Source organism: Symphodus melops (assembly GCF_947650265.1).
Source record: "Symphodus melops genome assembly, chromosome: 3".
Classification (NCBI taxonomy): domain Eukaryota; kingdom Metazoa; phylum Chordata; class Actinopteri; order Labriformes; family Labridae; genus Symphodus; species Symphodus melops.
The window spans coordinates 16,849,845-16,865,139 of record NC_136693.1 but is presented as its reverse complement, the minus strand read 5'-3'; the positions used below and the strand labels follow the sequence as shown (position 1 = coordinate 16,865,139).

Sequence of the window (15,295 nt, the reverse complement as noted above, 5' to 3'; positions counted from 1 at the left end):
TGGATTCATGTTCAACTCGTCGGTGGAAAAAAAAGATGAAAGTAATTTTTTCTTTCGTTTTATACGTGTCTTCTCTACTCCTCTGTCTTCTTCCAGGTGAGTTAATGGGTTAAGATATTAGTCCTTAACTAAAAATGTTTTTTTACTTACTTGTTGCTCTGCATAAACGGGTTGAATTATTCCATTCAAATGTGTAATAAATATCATACCCTGTATGAGAACATTTTAACATTAGCTCAGAATGTGCTCATATTGGAAAACAGGAGAAGAAAATCCTAACATGGAAGCAAACAAACACAGTTTATTTTTCACACTATGGATTATAAAGAATGTTATTTATCACAATCAGTGCTCTGAAATATATCAAATATGTTGGCTCTGCTCCCTCAAAGTAGTGAGAACTGATGTAACTAATATCTGGCTGTTATGGTCACCTTATGGTAGCCAGGCTATAGTGTGACTTGAGTCATATATCTAACCCTTTGCTTCTCTTCAGGAGGATCCGCTTCGGATGCAGAGCACAAGCTCTTCTCTGTGATATTCTCCAGATACAACCAGTACATACGGCCGGTGGAAAATGTGTCTGATCCAGTTATTGTGCAGTTTGAGGTGTCCATGTCACAGCTGGTCAAAGTGGTAAGCAACTGTTCGCTGTTTGTTTGACCAGGGCTGCTGCGTTTGTAGTCCTTGTGATTTATGTGCAGCTACTTCACCATGGCCAAACATTCATCAATTTGTTGAAGGAGCAGTCAGGACCTGAGGGGGAAACAAGGAATAACACAACGCCAGAATTACATTTGAATGCATGGGAAGACATATGAGAAGTTGGAACAACGAAGTTTTACAGAGGAGTGAACTTGTGATACCATCCAAGACAACTAAAATACACCCTGCCAGTGCAGCCCCTGCTTTATAGTCCTGAGAAGGTACTACCAGATGAAAAGAGGCAGTGTGGCTGTTTGTATGGACAGGACAAGATGGAAAGTGTCAGCTGTCTGAGTACCTCTCACTTTAGGAAAGCCTCTATCACTCTATCACTGCTACTTCACGAGTACCTCTGGATTCAGCTAAAGGTTGTGCTGAAGCTTGATGAGTGCAGGCTGCAGGGCAGACAGACGCCTCTGTTTCAACTCAGACACTTAGAGAGGATGTTAATAATTAAGCAAAAAGGCTAGTCATTGGACAGGGGGAACAGCCCTGTTTACAGAATCAACAGGATTGGACACATTGTACCTCATCACATTAGCCTGTCTGCTTGTATTGAGTGGCATTAGGAGTTGCTAATCAGCTCTTTTTTCTTCTTCTTAGACTTGGTGAAGAGAATAGCTAACACACTCCCCTGTGTTAATATAAAACTAAAGTTATAAATCAGATGTCGAGCTACAGAAGAGATAGACAATAGGTTAAAAAACAAACAAAAAGGAAATCTTTGAGCTCAGCCATTCTAACACAGTTTATTTGTACAATTTATTTGGAAAATGCTGAATTTAATGATTAACAATTTCTCATCCAAAAGTACCTAACAGTGTAAAATCTTTGTCCGTATGAATACAATCGCCTATGCAGTATCTTTTAGTCATTTCTAGTGTGTAAACGTGTGTGGTCTGACACACTGTAGCCATTCTCAATCTGTTTTACTTTGCCTGTGTAGAGGCAGTCCCTGTGTTGATGGATGACTGTTATTCCCTCCCTACACCTGCTGCTCCTAACACAGATGCAATTGGTATTGGTCAACCCACACCAATTAGAGTCGGGCTGTATGAGCTCATTAGGAGCATCAATATATCATTGCATGTGGCGGGTCAGTCATCATCTCACAACCAGCATTAATATGACAGGCTCTCTGAGGGAGGGTTTAAGGACAGGTGACAGTGCATGTATTGAAAGAGACTGTCATATAAATAAGGTTTGACATGTTAGGAAATTGCTGTATTTACTTATTTTTGCAGAGATAGATGAGACAGGTATCCCACTCTCATGCTTTCCCTTTAATATGAGGCTATAGACAGAAGCAGATAGCTTAGCTTAGCACACTGACACTGAAATAAAGGGAAATAGCATGTCTGCAATGATCCAAAGGTAATATTGTCTGAATATGTACAGTCGTTCGTTTTGTCATGCATTTCTTGTCAAGAAATGAGAACAATTGTTTAGTCTTCCAAATTCCAAACTTATTGCTTTCTAAGTCTATATATATATATATATATGGGGTCTTCACTAAATTGTCTAACAATTAGTTTTAATTGAATCCTTTGGTGAGCTGATCCCAACACTTGTCTTTGTATCTGCACTCTGTCTGATTTCTTGGTAAGATACAGGATGTTCTACAGATCTTTCAAAGTGATATCAAATCAACGTTTTCCCAAAGATAATCTAATAAAGTTTGCCCTGCAGCCATTTCTCTTCCATTGCTCACCAGCCATGTACACCCTCTCCTGAATACTACATATTATCATCAATACTTTATGTTATGCACTGGGTCATGAGATTTGTTCATTCACGGTCTAAGTCACACACAAACCTATCTCACACACACACACACTCTCCCTTTCCCAGTTAGTCCTCTGCTCCAGCTTTACCCCATAGTTGTTATGATCAAAGTGAATACAGTGCTGTGACCAAAATGTATTTTTTTTTAAATTATTATTATTATTATTATTATTATTATTATTGTTGTTGTTGTTGTTGTTGTTGTTGCTATGTTGCAGTTGTGCAGGACTCAGTTGTGTTGCTCTTAATCCTCCTGTCTGTGCTTCACAGATGTCTGACCCGCCTTTGACATTGTTTTTTACTGTTTAAATTCTAAAATGTGAAGTTTCTACTGGTTTATCTGTGCTAATAAGCCTTGATCATCATTTGCTGTTTTCTTAGGATGAAGTCAATCAGATCATGGAGACAAATCTGTGGCTGAGGCATGTAAGTTGATGGTGTGATGGTGTGTGTCTGTGCAAATGGACCTTGGGCAAGGACATCAAGTATGGATCCAGCCTTCTGTCATACATGATTCTTGGTTGCTAGACTGACAAGATGAATTATTCATGGAGGAAAGCTCTTTAAACACATTGATCCTCTGGCCCTCTTTTTGAAAAAGAAAAAAAATCATATGAACCTAGCTTTCATCATCAATATAATGCGTCTATTTTTTGAAAAAAATAATTTGATAGTAGTCTAAAATGTGTCGTACTTGCCAACATCAAAATGTTTGTCTTTGTCTTTATGACAGATAACATCTATGGCACACTGTGTGCACTACTATTCCATAATTACACAGAGCAAATCTACATCATGAATGAATCTGTTTCTTTATAAGCTGTAAGGCTTCTTGGCTTGTCATCTACTTGGTCCCACCTCTGCTATGCTGCATTATGCAGTAAAACAGTGTAGCATTAAATGAGGCAGGGCAGGTCTCTAGATCTCACATAACAAGTGCTGAGCAAATAAACATCTGCGCTAGAGCCATTTTCATGCTGCAATTGCTCTTTGGTGCTGAGAATTTAAACACTGTTGCACTTATTTTAATGTAATCTATTGTTTTAGTATCTCTCAAAGCAATGTAACAACAGCTGGCCATTCAAACCTCACAGCAAACTATGTATGTTTTTTTGGTTTCTTGATTAAGTGAGCTTTTTACAGCTCTCGGAGGTAGCTCTACATTGTTGCTTTATGACTCTCACAAGGATCATTCTCTGTCCTCAAAGGAGGGACAAAACAAATTGTCCAAAGGGTCCATAAAACAAACCGTAACCTGTGCTCCATATCTCTCACTTTATATCCTGTATAAACTATGTTTATATGCTGCAGTTGGATACAACATTTTGTTATTGTTTTTATGAGGGATTTTTTTTTTTACAAATTAATCAATTGAAATTATACAATCATAATTTCAAATGTGCCAGAATACATTCATAAAGTAAAAGATGATTTTTACGAGGAAACAACTACTGTCTCTGAGCTTTTATAACTATTTTTAGATTATATGGCTGTTTAGGACAAACATATTTTGTTTATATTACTTGGATGTACAAAATGCATACTATATAGCCAAAACAAAGATGCTAGCATGCTAACAATAGCTTTTAGTTGTAACAGTGAATAAGTATAGCTTCATGATAAAGCATCACTGGCCAGTGTGGTCAAAGGATCATTTTTATAATGTGTAGTGTTGCTTCATATGTATTGTAAAATATTTTGTCTTGTAGGTATTTACAATATTTGTATCTTTACACATTCTAACATTTCTTGGATTCTTTAAATAATCAAATAAGGCATTCATTGAGTAGTAAAGCGGATACATTTCATGATAAACTAACTTAGGATCTGACCTTATGTCAAATTAGTTAGATCAAGGGCCTTGTTCTTTTGAGTTTCACCAATTAAGAAAAAGATACCTCTTTTTGTCGATAATTTTTCTCTAGACATTTTTATTTCATTGTCTTAAATGTATATAAAATATTATGTGTTTTGTTTTTTGTTTCAGATCTGGAATGACTACAAACTAAGATGGAATCCAAAAGATTATGCAGGTGTCGAGTTTATCCGAGTCCCGTCCAACAGGATTTGGAAGCCAGACATTGTGCTTTACAACAAGTGAGTGTAACAGCTAATATAAACCCTGGCTTAACATCTTCATTGATTGTTTGTTCCCTTTGCTATGAATGATAGCCGACAGCGATAAACTATATGTCTCCATATTTAGCATGTGTCATCTTTTTTTCTTCCATAATCTGAAGGAAGTCTTAAAGGAATACCAGGTGGTGTCATAATAAAACTACTAGCATCTATTCAAACGATCATCATTTGATAACATCCTTTAATCTAGTCTTTATTCAATCATTGGTCTCCAACCCCATAGTCTTCCTCTTTTTCTCTTTCTCTTTCTCTTACTCTGGGAACAGTGCAGTGGGAGATTTCCAAGTGGATGATAAAACAAAGGCCCTGCTACGTTACAATGGCGATGTCACCTGGATCCCTCCGGCAATATTTAAGAGCTCTTGCAAGATCGATGTCACTTACTTCCCCTTTGACTATCAGAACTGCACCATGAAGTTCGGCTCCTGGACGTACGACAAGGCCAAGATTGATCTGGTGCTTATTGGCTCCACAATCAACCTCAAAGACTTCTGGGAGAGCGGCGAGTGGAATATCATCGATGCCCCAGGTTACAAACACGACATTAAGTACAACTGTTGTGAGGAAATCTACACAGACATCACCTACTCCTTGTACATCCGTCGACTGCCGCTATTTTACACCGTTAACATGATCATCCCTTGTCTTCTCATCTCTTTCCTCACCGTGCTCGTCTTCTATCTTCCTTCTGACTGCGGGGAGAAAGTCACTCTTTGTATTTCTGTCCTTCTGTCTTTAACTGTCTTCCTTCTTGTTATAACTGAAACCATCCCCTCCACCTCCCTTGTCATCCCCTTGATCGGCGAGTATCTCCTCTTCACCATGATCTTTGTCACCCTCTCCATTGTTATCACTGTTTTTGTTTTGAATGTGCACTACCGCACGCCAAAGACACACACAATGCCCTGCTGGGTGAGGACAGTCTTTCTAGGACTTCTGCCTAAAGTAATGTTTATGATCAGACCAGAGAGGGACCCCGAGAATGTGTCAGTGGCCAGCAGTGTTGAGAAGATCCATTCAAGGCCCTGTGCTATTCATTCTTCAAGTACCTTACAGAAGCAGCACAAACCCCAGGCCCTGGCCTCCAGCGTGGTGTCCACCCTGACAAACCGTCATCGACTTCTCAACAACACTGAGCTCTCCAACTTTAATAACTTAAGTGGAGACAAAGGCGAAAGTGCAGGATCTGCATTCATTTGCCGAGAGGGCCACTGCAACTGCTGCTGGCACAAGAGATCTAGCAAACTGCCCGCAGACTCAGGAGGAGGGACTGGAGGGCTGTGCAGCCTGGGGGCGCTGACGGGAGGAGGAAGTGCAGTCCGGGTTGGAGGAGGGAGTCAGTGCTCCAGCTCTGAGTCTCTGGATGTCGGAATAATGTCCTTGTTGCCACTCTCTCCTGAGGTCAGGGAGGCTATTGAGAGTGTCAAATACATTGCAGAGAACATGAGACTGCAGAATGAAGCAAAGGAGGTGAGTGCATTAAAAACACTATCATTTTAAAGCTTTACAAAAAAAATTTTAAAAACCTGAAAAAAATATTTCACTGTGATCCTCCATCAGGTTCAGGATGACTGGAAGTACGTGGCCATGGTTATCGACAGAATCTTCCTCTGGGTTTTTGTGCTAGTGTGTATCTTGGGGACAGCTGGCCTATTCCTCCAGCCTCTCTTACTTTTAGAAGATATTTGAGTAACTGTGAAAAAAACAAATATTTCAGACTGTTGAACTAGATGAAATTGTTTTCATGTAAGACTCTAAACCTGGCTTTCTAAGAGAGAAAACAAAGAGTGAATCCAAAGCAAAGAAGGAGAGTGACTGTGCCAAATCTCACTCAAATGTTTTTTGTTTGTTTGTTTTGCACAAAGAGATGATGTTTTTTGTTTGTTGCAGTGGCTTGAGGGCTCTGCAGTGCTGAGAACATGGCTGAAAGACAATGGCAAAGACCAAAGTGGGTGGGGTTCTGTTTTGGACAATATTGTCACAAACGTAGTGCAATCTTCGATTCTATAGAAAAGTATCAGGAAAGAAATTCAATAAACTTAAAGTAACCCATATCAAATTTAGAAAATATGAACATAGGTTCAAAAGTGTAACCTTTACTCCACAGATTATTTTTTGGAATACACACAATTTCTGTGTGTAAAGGAAATAAGCAAGGACTGTTTTCAAGGACTGCCATCATGTGGTAATGCTGCGAAACTGCGACTGATAAAAAGGCATGACGCCTTTTTTATTTAAGGGAATTTTAGGATGTTATATGAGCTGTTGTGGCATCTTCTTAGGGTTAACATTTTACGAAAGTACTGGTATTTTATTTTGTTTCATCCATTGAATTTCCTCCTGCATTTCATGTTTGTTCAACACATAAAGATAGTGGATGTTAAATCTACATAGAACTATCTGCTAGATCAAATGAGAGAAGTAAACGCTGTTTTTTGACCATGTAACATGGCTTTATGTAATGACCGGAAAGTATTTGATTTGCAAGAAAAAAACAACAATCTAGACATCCATATTTCAGTGCTGTTTTACTCACACATGTCGCTAAATAAATCTTTAAACAATTATATTAAAGTGAGATGGATCTTAATTATTTTTTTCTAAACTACAAGTATTTCTGCTTATGCAACAATAGCTATGGGATGTAGATGTATGTGGCACTGAGGTTGTGTTTATTGCTCCATATACTCTAGAGGCTAACTCAGCTAATCCTATCATGATCAATACAGAGAGTAACTGATGAAGGACCTTATTGGATTTCTCTATTCTCTTCATCAAACCGCTCTTCTGACCAAATGTTTCCACTCTTTGACTCCGTAGAGTCTGTTCTAACATCATATATCTGCGGCTGTCAAGGGATGAACCAATCAATCCTGAAATCCAAGTCGTCCTGTTTGGTGCAACATAACACAGGCTCTCCACGCATACTGTAGAGGTCCAGATATTTAAGATAAATTTGTGCAGGGGTCAGGTTTGAAGATGTTCATATTCTCACTTGCACTGTAGATATCTATTTCAAAAGCCTCCACCGTGGGCTCTGTCTTTTAATATGTCGCTATCAGATTCTCATTATACGACTAAAAATCACAACAGATGGCGAGTTATGCGATTACACCAAAAACCTGCTTGTATTAATTGAAAGCTGGCAGGGTAGCACAGACAGATATAGTGTAATTGCTCCATGTCACATCTGATGAGAAAATCTGGCTACTTACTGTAATATAAGCTCACTCAGGACTGATGCGTTGGAGATCTGCCAAACAGTGACAGTACTGCGTGATGTCAGACAAAAATGTGTTTTTAAATGATGAGTTGTCTCAAGAAATACAAATTCTACAAAAACTGACTCTGAGTATGAAGTAAAGGAAGAACAAACCATTTTCATTCAAAAATACAACTAAAACTAAACTAAACTAAATTTAAAGAGTTGGTGTTTAATTTTAGAACAAATGTGTTCAAATGTCAGCAGACGACTAACAGGAACATAAAACAGGAAGTTACTATTGGTTTGTGCAGGGTTTCACTTTCAATAGTCTGTGACATGAGAAGTTCTTTCACAAGGTGCTGTGAAGTAGGTCTATGGCTTTCAAGATGGTGATCATGAATTTAATCCTCATTTTTCTTTGTAAGTATCCTGACAAACTATTGAAATATTATTCTTTCAGGTAGATAACACTTTGCCTGGAAATACAAAGTATAGTTTTTATTTATTTTTTTCTCTTAGGCTGCGTCACATGTTGTGTCAAAAGTCAAAGTAATGGTAAGCTTTCATTCACTTGAAAACATTTATACATCTCTTTTCAAATATACTTTGTTCTGCATTGATTGATTTTTATTTCTTTATCAACTCATCAATGTGACAGACATTTTTCCTGCAAGGGTCCTGGCCCAGCAGAAAAGAATCAGCGAGAGCAGTGACCTTTATCTAACCTGCAGCACATTTGGGAAGAAAAACATCGAAGTTTATGTTTATTTGTGCAAGGATGACATTCAAGTTGAAAAGAAACTGCAGAAGCAAGATCAAAATGACACCACCTTCATCATACAGACAGTGAATCGACACAACAGTGGGAATTACAGCTGTGTTTACTCCTTAAAAAAGGATTCACCCAAACAAGTTCCCATGAGAGGACACAACATCATTGAGATTCTAGTTATAGGTTTGAATTTTTATTACAATAATGCACAATATCAATGTTATATACCTCCACTCAATTTGCTTTGTCTTTCTGCTGCACAGCCAATTTTCTCCCTGCAGATATTTCAGTAGCTGGGGTATCTACTGTCAACGAGGGAGACTATGTGGAGTTCAGGTGCACTCTTTCCGTCACCCTGCAAACAATCAGAGAATGTCAGCTCATCCACTCGTACCTGCGAAGAAATGACTCCATACTGCAGGTGCAAACATTTAATGTCACAAAGATGGAGGCAATTTTCACCATCCAGGGAGCAGCCATGAGGGATTCAGGCCATTACAGCTGTGTGGTGCTGCCATCTACATGCATCAAGAAGCATGATATCTATGGAAACAATGCAGTAATCCTTATGGTCAATGGTTAGTTTAGGGGGGTTTTTTTGTTTGTTTTTTTCAAATAACAAAAAATACTCATTTTAAGAACACATATATGATAATGTTTAAATGCTTTTGTTGCTTTTCAGGGAGTCGCTTCTTCCAAGAGGTTGCCATCTTTGCAGTTGGGATAAGCCTGATTTTATCTCTGAGTCTGGGTCTGGGTCTGGCTCTGTGGTGGATCAACAAATACGGTCACATAATAAGAAATATATTATTTAGATATCTATCAATTTAAAAAAATTGGTTTGACTGCTCTGCTATTGGCCCATTATAAAAATAAACATCTATATATTCAGCATTAATTTTAAAGCTTTTTTTAAAATATTACACTGTCTATACTGGGGATGTGTGCATGTTTAATTTATCCAAAATTTATTTTGTTTCACCTCATCAACAGGATCAGCCTCAGCTTCGTCCATCCTTGGGTAAGTGTTCAACAAGCCTTACTGATTTCGTTTCATGTCAAACAGTATTCCTATATATATAAACAGATCATAAAACATCAGAAACAGGGAGTCATGGACATTCCTTAGAAGCAAGATTTTAAAAAGAAATTGTCTGATGTTTGTGTCAAACATTGTTGGGCTTGTGGCTATCTTACATTGCATGTTCTCACAGTGCAGAGAGACAGCAGGCGGATACAGACATGTGGGAGGAACAGCAGGAGCAGCAGGCAGATGCAGACAATATGGAAACAGAGGATGGTATGTTGAAAATAGAATTACAGTAAATACATACTCAGGGGAAACGGTGATTGAATTATCTTTGATGACTTGAAAGAGTAATCTAAAACCATTCTACCCAGTCTGAAAACAATGAGAGCATGAACAGTACGAGACATACAGTAACTGATATGGTCCAACTTTGTAATTTATCATCTTTTGACTTAAGCTGAAACTGTTCAATCTTTTCCGTTTATCCCTGTCATATTATACAATGGAGCTTTCGAAAACATTCATGAGGTTTTAACAAAAGAATGCATAATTAATTAACTATTGTTACGAATATTGGGACATATAGAAAGATTCAAAGTGTTATCTGCCAAAAGTGACCTGTGGATTTCTGTCTCTTATACTACAAACTCTTCTTTGATGTATCAGATGAATCTTTCAGCATGGAGTCGGAAGAACAGTAAGCAATATCATTAATTTTAAATAAATATGACCCTCAGTGTCTAATAAGTTAGATAAAAACAAATGTTATATTGTAATGTGACTTCTTTAAAATCTTAGTCAACTTGCGTTATTATTATTACTATTATTATTATTATTATTATCATTATTATTATTATTATTATTATTATTATTATTATTGTTATTGTTGTTGTTGATATACATTTTCAACATTTTGTCAGGTATCAGAATGGCATGGTTGCTGAGGAAGCTGATGACTCTTACCCTGAGTATGATGGATTGTACAGTGTTGCTGGTAAGTGAAGATCTGCTTTGTGTTATAATCAGTATTTTAACCTCCACTAGAAGTTAAATTGGGTATCTAACAAAAAGATGAGAGTGACAGGGTGTGTGCCTTCTGTCTTGTTTTTATTGACGAGTAAATGTTAAAATCAGTAAACATGTTTATAAGAAAGCGTTTTTAGACTAGGAGGCTGTAGGGCTCAGATGAAAGATTCTTGTTTTCTGTCAGTAAGTTCAGTGCACGATACAGGAAAACCACGACTCTATTTGTAACAGATGTGAGCGGACCTTTTCAGCAAGCACACTGACCCACAACAGCTAATTCTGTCTGTTTGCTAACAAAGAGTGTAACCAATTAAAACATTGTTACTTAACACAGACACCAATGAGCCTGTCTTTAATCTGTGAACTTCTCAACCACAGAGGATGAACCTGGGAGACGGGATTTGTATTCCACGTCCTACAAGATGAAAGAATACCAGCAGCATTGATTCAATTTCCCTTCAGTGCATCATGATACCGTCTGTTTGTTCGGTTGTTGTTTCATCTGTGTTTTACAAGTGAATGTATTTTTATCTACCTTAATTGCTTTCATTTTTAACAAATTAATGATGTGTCATTGCCATAGTCTATCAAAAGTGAAAATAAAGCAAGAAGAACGGCTCCTTTTTCAAAGCCGATTAGACAATAAGTGAATTTCAACATGTATCCTTTTTTCTTCACTAAAATAACTGATGCGCGTTTATATCATTTGAAGCAAAAAGGTGATATTGTCTGTCATTTCAAACTTTGAGTGAAAAAGAAAGAAAATAATAAGAAAAAGGGATTGAAACACTTGACAGCTATCAGTTATCAGACACATATGTAGCTGGTTGTATCCTGTTTATTCATGTATAATATTATGCTGATAGAAATAAAACGTGTTTTTCTGCTGATTCATTGAGATGCATCTCACTTTAAATATACAATAATTCATGTATAACTGTATCAACAGTGATGTTCATTTTAATACTGGATTAGCATTTTATTTCTATTAAAATATTAATCATCATGAAAGAAAACCATTAATGAATTAAAGTACATAATAACATGTGTTTAATGTATATGCCATTTAAAAGGAAAATAATTTCAACAACTGTACATCTAGTATTTAAAAGGAAAGTGTTTTAGGTCATTCAGGTTCTCCTGGGACAACACAGTGACTAAACCTCCAGAATGAATGGAGTAACTCGTCAGTCATTAAAATGTAGGGGAAAGGAGAGTGCATTAACGTTAATAACCTCTAAACAAAGAGGCTTAAAGCTTCTGAGCCATTTTAACAGCTTTACTCAGATAAGCTGAAAATTCACATACCTTTCTCAAAAGTTTTTCTTTGGTATTGTTTCAGTCTGAACATACAAGGTCCGCTTACATAACAAGGACTATGAGCCTTCGATGAAGACCTAATTAGAAATCTCATTTAACTTCTAAAGAGCGCATCAGTGTTTACAGAGCCTGGCTACCAGATTCTACATACAGGGTTTCCCCCTGCCCTTTAGAAGGGGTTGGCCTATCCCCCTTTGTTACATGTTCTGAAACATTTACATTGGAAAAGACAACTTTTTATTATTGGTATTTGTAGTTTTCAGAAAGTCAGAAATAATCAGTTCTACTTATATTTAGTTAACAACATTGGCCCCATGCTAATGGCATGTTCTTGTTTTCACAGATGCAATGTATACAATATACATCCTTCGAATGATTAATCACGCTTAATTCTATTTTTACTCCTGGTAGTGCATAAACACCAAATCAACATGAAAACAATCATTAGTATGAGAAGCAAAGCTCCAGCCAGGAACGCAAAGACATCCACAGAGTGGTAGGAATACCAGGGCAGTTTGTAGGACTCTGTTCTCAAGTGAGCTGCACCTTTGTGTCTCATGACAAACTCTATCCAGAAGAGAGCACTATCCAGAGGCTTGATGGGAGTATCTCTGTGCAGCTTGGAGAGTTTTTGCATGCTCATCCTGTACGAGGGCTCGGTCAGGACTCCCTTTATGGTCTTCAGGAAGGTGTCAGCTTTGTCCACAGTAGCTAAGGTGAGAATCTCAGCCCCACCTCTCTCTTTAAGACGCAGCAGGTTGTCATATTGGTCAAAAAACACAGGAAGCCCCACAACTGGGACTCCATGATAGATTGCTTCTTGCAGTCCGTTTGTTCCTCCATGGGCAACAAATAGTTTTATCTTGGGATGCCCTAAAAGATCATTCTGTGGCATCCAGTCCACCAGCAAAGTGTTGTTTCCCAGAGTGGTTGGTTTTTGTCCTTTATGTCTCCAAATGACTTTCTGAGGCAATTTAGCAAAAGCTGCGGCAATTGTGTTTGTTATGTCAGCAGGAAGTTCACTTACAAAAGTCCCCAGAGACATAATAATGACTCCATGCTCTCCAGAACTCTGCACAAACTCCTCCAGATCTGCAGGAAGTGGTTTTGCAGGTTTACACTGAAACCCGCCAATATAGATGACATTAGGCATGGTGGGACGAGGGAACTCAAAGACAAAGTCCACCCTCATGAGCCACAGATCTGCCCCCTGTAATAGATCTCTGTATCTGATCTCTGAGCCAAACAATTCATCACACACAGCTTGATACTGAGGATTGATTAGGAATCCATCCTGAGCTTGCCAAATGAAGTAGAAAAGAAGATTTTTAAATCTTTGTATGAAACTCATTTTGTCTGAAAGTCCTGACCCAGTCATTGGGATGTAAGATAAAGGAGAAGGTGCAATGGCCATATGTCCCTCTCCACTTGTGATCCATCGCACATTATAAACCAGGGGAAGCTCCAGAGCATGAGCCAACATTATACCTGCCCCCCATGCAGGGTCAGTGAAGACCAAGTCATAGTCGCGCTTCTTTAATCTATTCATCAAGTCTTCATCTTTAAACATGCTTATCGCCATATTGCAGATTATTCTGTGCATGTTGTACATGGCATCAAACAGCTCCAACTGCAAACCTGCAAATTTCAAAAATGAGCTCTCCCCCCTCTCAATGTCAATGATCTTTTTCAGGATTGGGTTGATGAAGTCGTGGTTGAAGGCTTCAGCGACAGGGACAGTGATTGTCTTGTAGTGTGGGAAGCCGTCCTTAATGTACCAGCTTTGATTTGTTCGTAAAACATCAACTGAGTGTCCTTCAGAGTGCAGAGCTTTGATCATGATGTCCATGTTCACCCAGTGGCTGCCCTCTAAAGGCACGATCAAAATCTTACCTCCGTGACATGTCCTCCATGATGAAAAAGCTGTGCACAACAAGAGAAGAAATGTTGCATTTCTGTTATGGTACATCTTCAACCTGAACAAAAAAAAAATACAACAAAAACATTTTTAATTCCCATGGGTTAACAAAAACAAGCGGTGCAAAGTTCACTATAAATCAATCTAATCTGTGACACACCTGTTTAACATGAGGTAGCCCCGGACTGCATGCGCTTGATGTTGGTGTGGACCACCAAATATACCACTGAATAAATAAGTACAAATTCCAGGAAAGTTACGTAAGTGGACTTTGCATTCATTTTCCTTTGGAATTTTCCCCCAGTGAATATACTACAATGTGGGCTCTTTGTCAAAGCTTTTGGTAGAAACATGTTTCAGCTGCTTATTAGTGACCCTTTATCCCATGAAGCATTTCTGTGGTATTGTAAATGTTTATTGACAGTGTACTGTTGGTAGGATTCTCAAAGTTATGTTAACAAAACATCACAATTTCAAGCCTTTCAGCTATAATGAAAGAAATGAAGAGTGAAGAGACACGGTGATCAAATAGATATTATGTTCCTTAGATTAAAATAAGAAGCTCGAATGACAAACCAAAAGCAGTGCAAGGAAATTATCCTGTATTGTAAGCCTTCACCCCTTTATTTTATTTATGAAAGCCATTATAAGTTAGTTTTATGTAGACATGTCTTATTCATTTTATAGTCATGGGCCCTGAATTATTCGGATATTGTCTTACTACTGGGGGAAAAAAAGGATCCTATATATCTACTTGGTCTCCTTTGTTTTTATTTCGTATGTTGTTGTGTTGTTATCAATAATATTATAATTATTATGTTGTATGATTGCATTGTATTGTATTATTATATATAGTGGATAATGGGGATAATTAATATAAAATAAATAAAGAAAACATATTTGTGGTTGCATATTGTGCAGCTATGCACCTTTATACATTGATTTATGTATAATTCATCCTTTCTTTATCTTCATATCAGGCTCATTAGATGTGTATTGCATTGCTTGTTTGCTTTTTATTTCAGCCTTAAAATCATCCTTAATTTTAGCATAGTGAAAAAGAAGTCCATGATGGCTTTCCTTAAAGTAATTAAAATAACATCCTTGGCCAGGTATCAAATAAAAACAACAAAACCTAATCCAGAAATCAAAAATGGAGTTTGATCCCAGATCAAAAGAGGGTTGAGGCCTCTGAAAATGTTTATTGAAAGTTGTTTCAAACGTAGGCCTGCACATCTTTTTATGTTGTCTTAATTTTTTATGTTGTGAATTCAGATTCAGATTCTTTATTTAATGGATAAATGGAGCTGCATCAAACTTCAGATGTCTGACAATGAAATCCTCAATCAATAAACTTACAAACCCATTGCAATATTTGGAGAGGGCTGCATCCTT

At 37.6% G+C, this 15,295-nt stretch overlaps 3 protein-coding genes and 1 long non-coding RNA gene across 4 annotated transcripts; 3 read left to right on the top strand and 1 right to left on the bottom strand.

Annotated features, from left to right (window-relative positions):
* Positions 1 to 7,403, top strand: chrna3 (cholinergic receptor, nicotinic, alpha 3). Its single transcript, XM_079340073.1, has 6 exons — positions 1 to 96; positions 497 to 636; positions 2,872 to 2,916; positions 4,478 to 4,587; positions 4,896 to 6,099; positions 6,190 to 7,403. Exons 1-6 carry the CDS (start codon positions 36 to 38, stop codon positions 6,316 to 6,318), a joined length of 1,689 nt encoding a protein of 562 aa, XP_079196199.1. The 5' UTR covers positions 1 to 35; the 3' UTR covers positions 6,319 to 7,403.
* Positions 7,404 to 8,521: 1,118 nt separating this feature from the next.
* LOC306821786 (uncharacterized protein) lies at positions 8,522 to 9,932 on the top strand (the record flags this gene model as incomplete). The annotated part of the gene is made up of 5 exons (XM_079340359.1): positions 8,522 to 8,789; positions 8,870 to 9,184; positions 9,289 to 9,393; positions 9,600 to 9,627; positions 9,821 to 9,932. Exons 1-5 carry the CDS (start codon positions 8,753 to 8,755, stop codon positions 9,930 to 9,932), a joined length of 597 nt encoding a protein of 198 aa, XP_079196485.1. The 5' UTR covers positions 8,522 to 8,752.
* A 369-nt stretch (positions 9,933 to 10,301) lies between these two features.
* Positions 10,302 to 11,399, top strand: LOC306820809. The gene is made up of 3 exons (XR_013778713.1): positions 10,302 to 10,333; positions 10,557 to 10,630; positions 11,041 to 11,399. It is a non-coding gene; the product is annotated as an uncharacterized lncRNA (long non-coding RNA).
* A 207-nt stretch (positions 11,400 to 11,606) lies between these two features.
* Positions 11,607 to 14,043, bottom strand: LOC306820799 (UDP-glucuronosyltransferase 2C1-like). The gene has a single exon (XM_079338766.1). The coding sequence runs from the start codon at positions 13,949 to 13,951 to the stop codon at positions 12,359 to 12,361; it is 1,593 nt and encodes a 530-aa protein (XP_079194892.1). The 5' UTR covers positions 13,952 to 14,043; the 3' UTR covers positions 11,607 to 12,358.
* Between the last annotated feature and the right edge of the window lie 1,252 nt (positions 14,044 to 15,295).

What these genes read in the sequence shown, in the direction of transcription:
- chrna3 (XM_079340073.1), top strand. Translation starts at nt 36, where the DNA reads ATGAAAGTAATTTTTTCTTTCGTTTTATACGTGTCTTCTCTACTCCTC. An exon ending in CAAATCTGTGGCTGAGGCAT is followed by an intron (nt 2,917 to 4,477) that starts GTAAGTTGATGG and finishes TTTTTGTTTCAG; the next exon opens with ATCTGGAATGACTACAAACT. An exon ending in GACATTGTGCTTTACAACAA is followed by an intron (nt 4,588 to 4,895) that starts GTGAGTGTAACA and finishes CTCTGGGAACAG; the next exon opens with TGCAGTGGGAGATTTCCAAG.
- LOC306820799 (XM_079338766.1), bottom strand. Translation starts at nt 13,951, where the DNA reads ATGTACCATAACAGAAATGCAACATTTCTTCTCTTGTTGTGCACAGCT.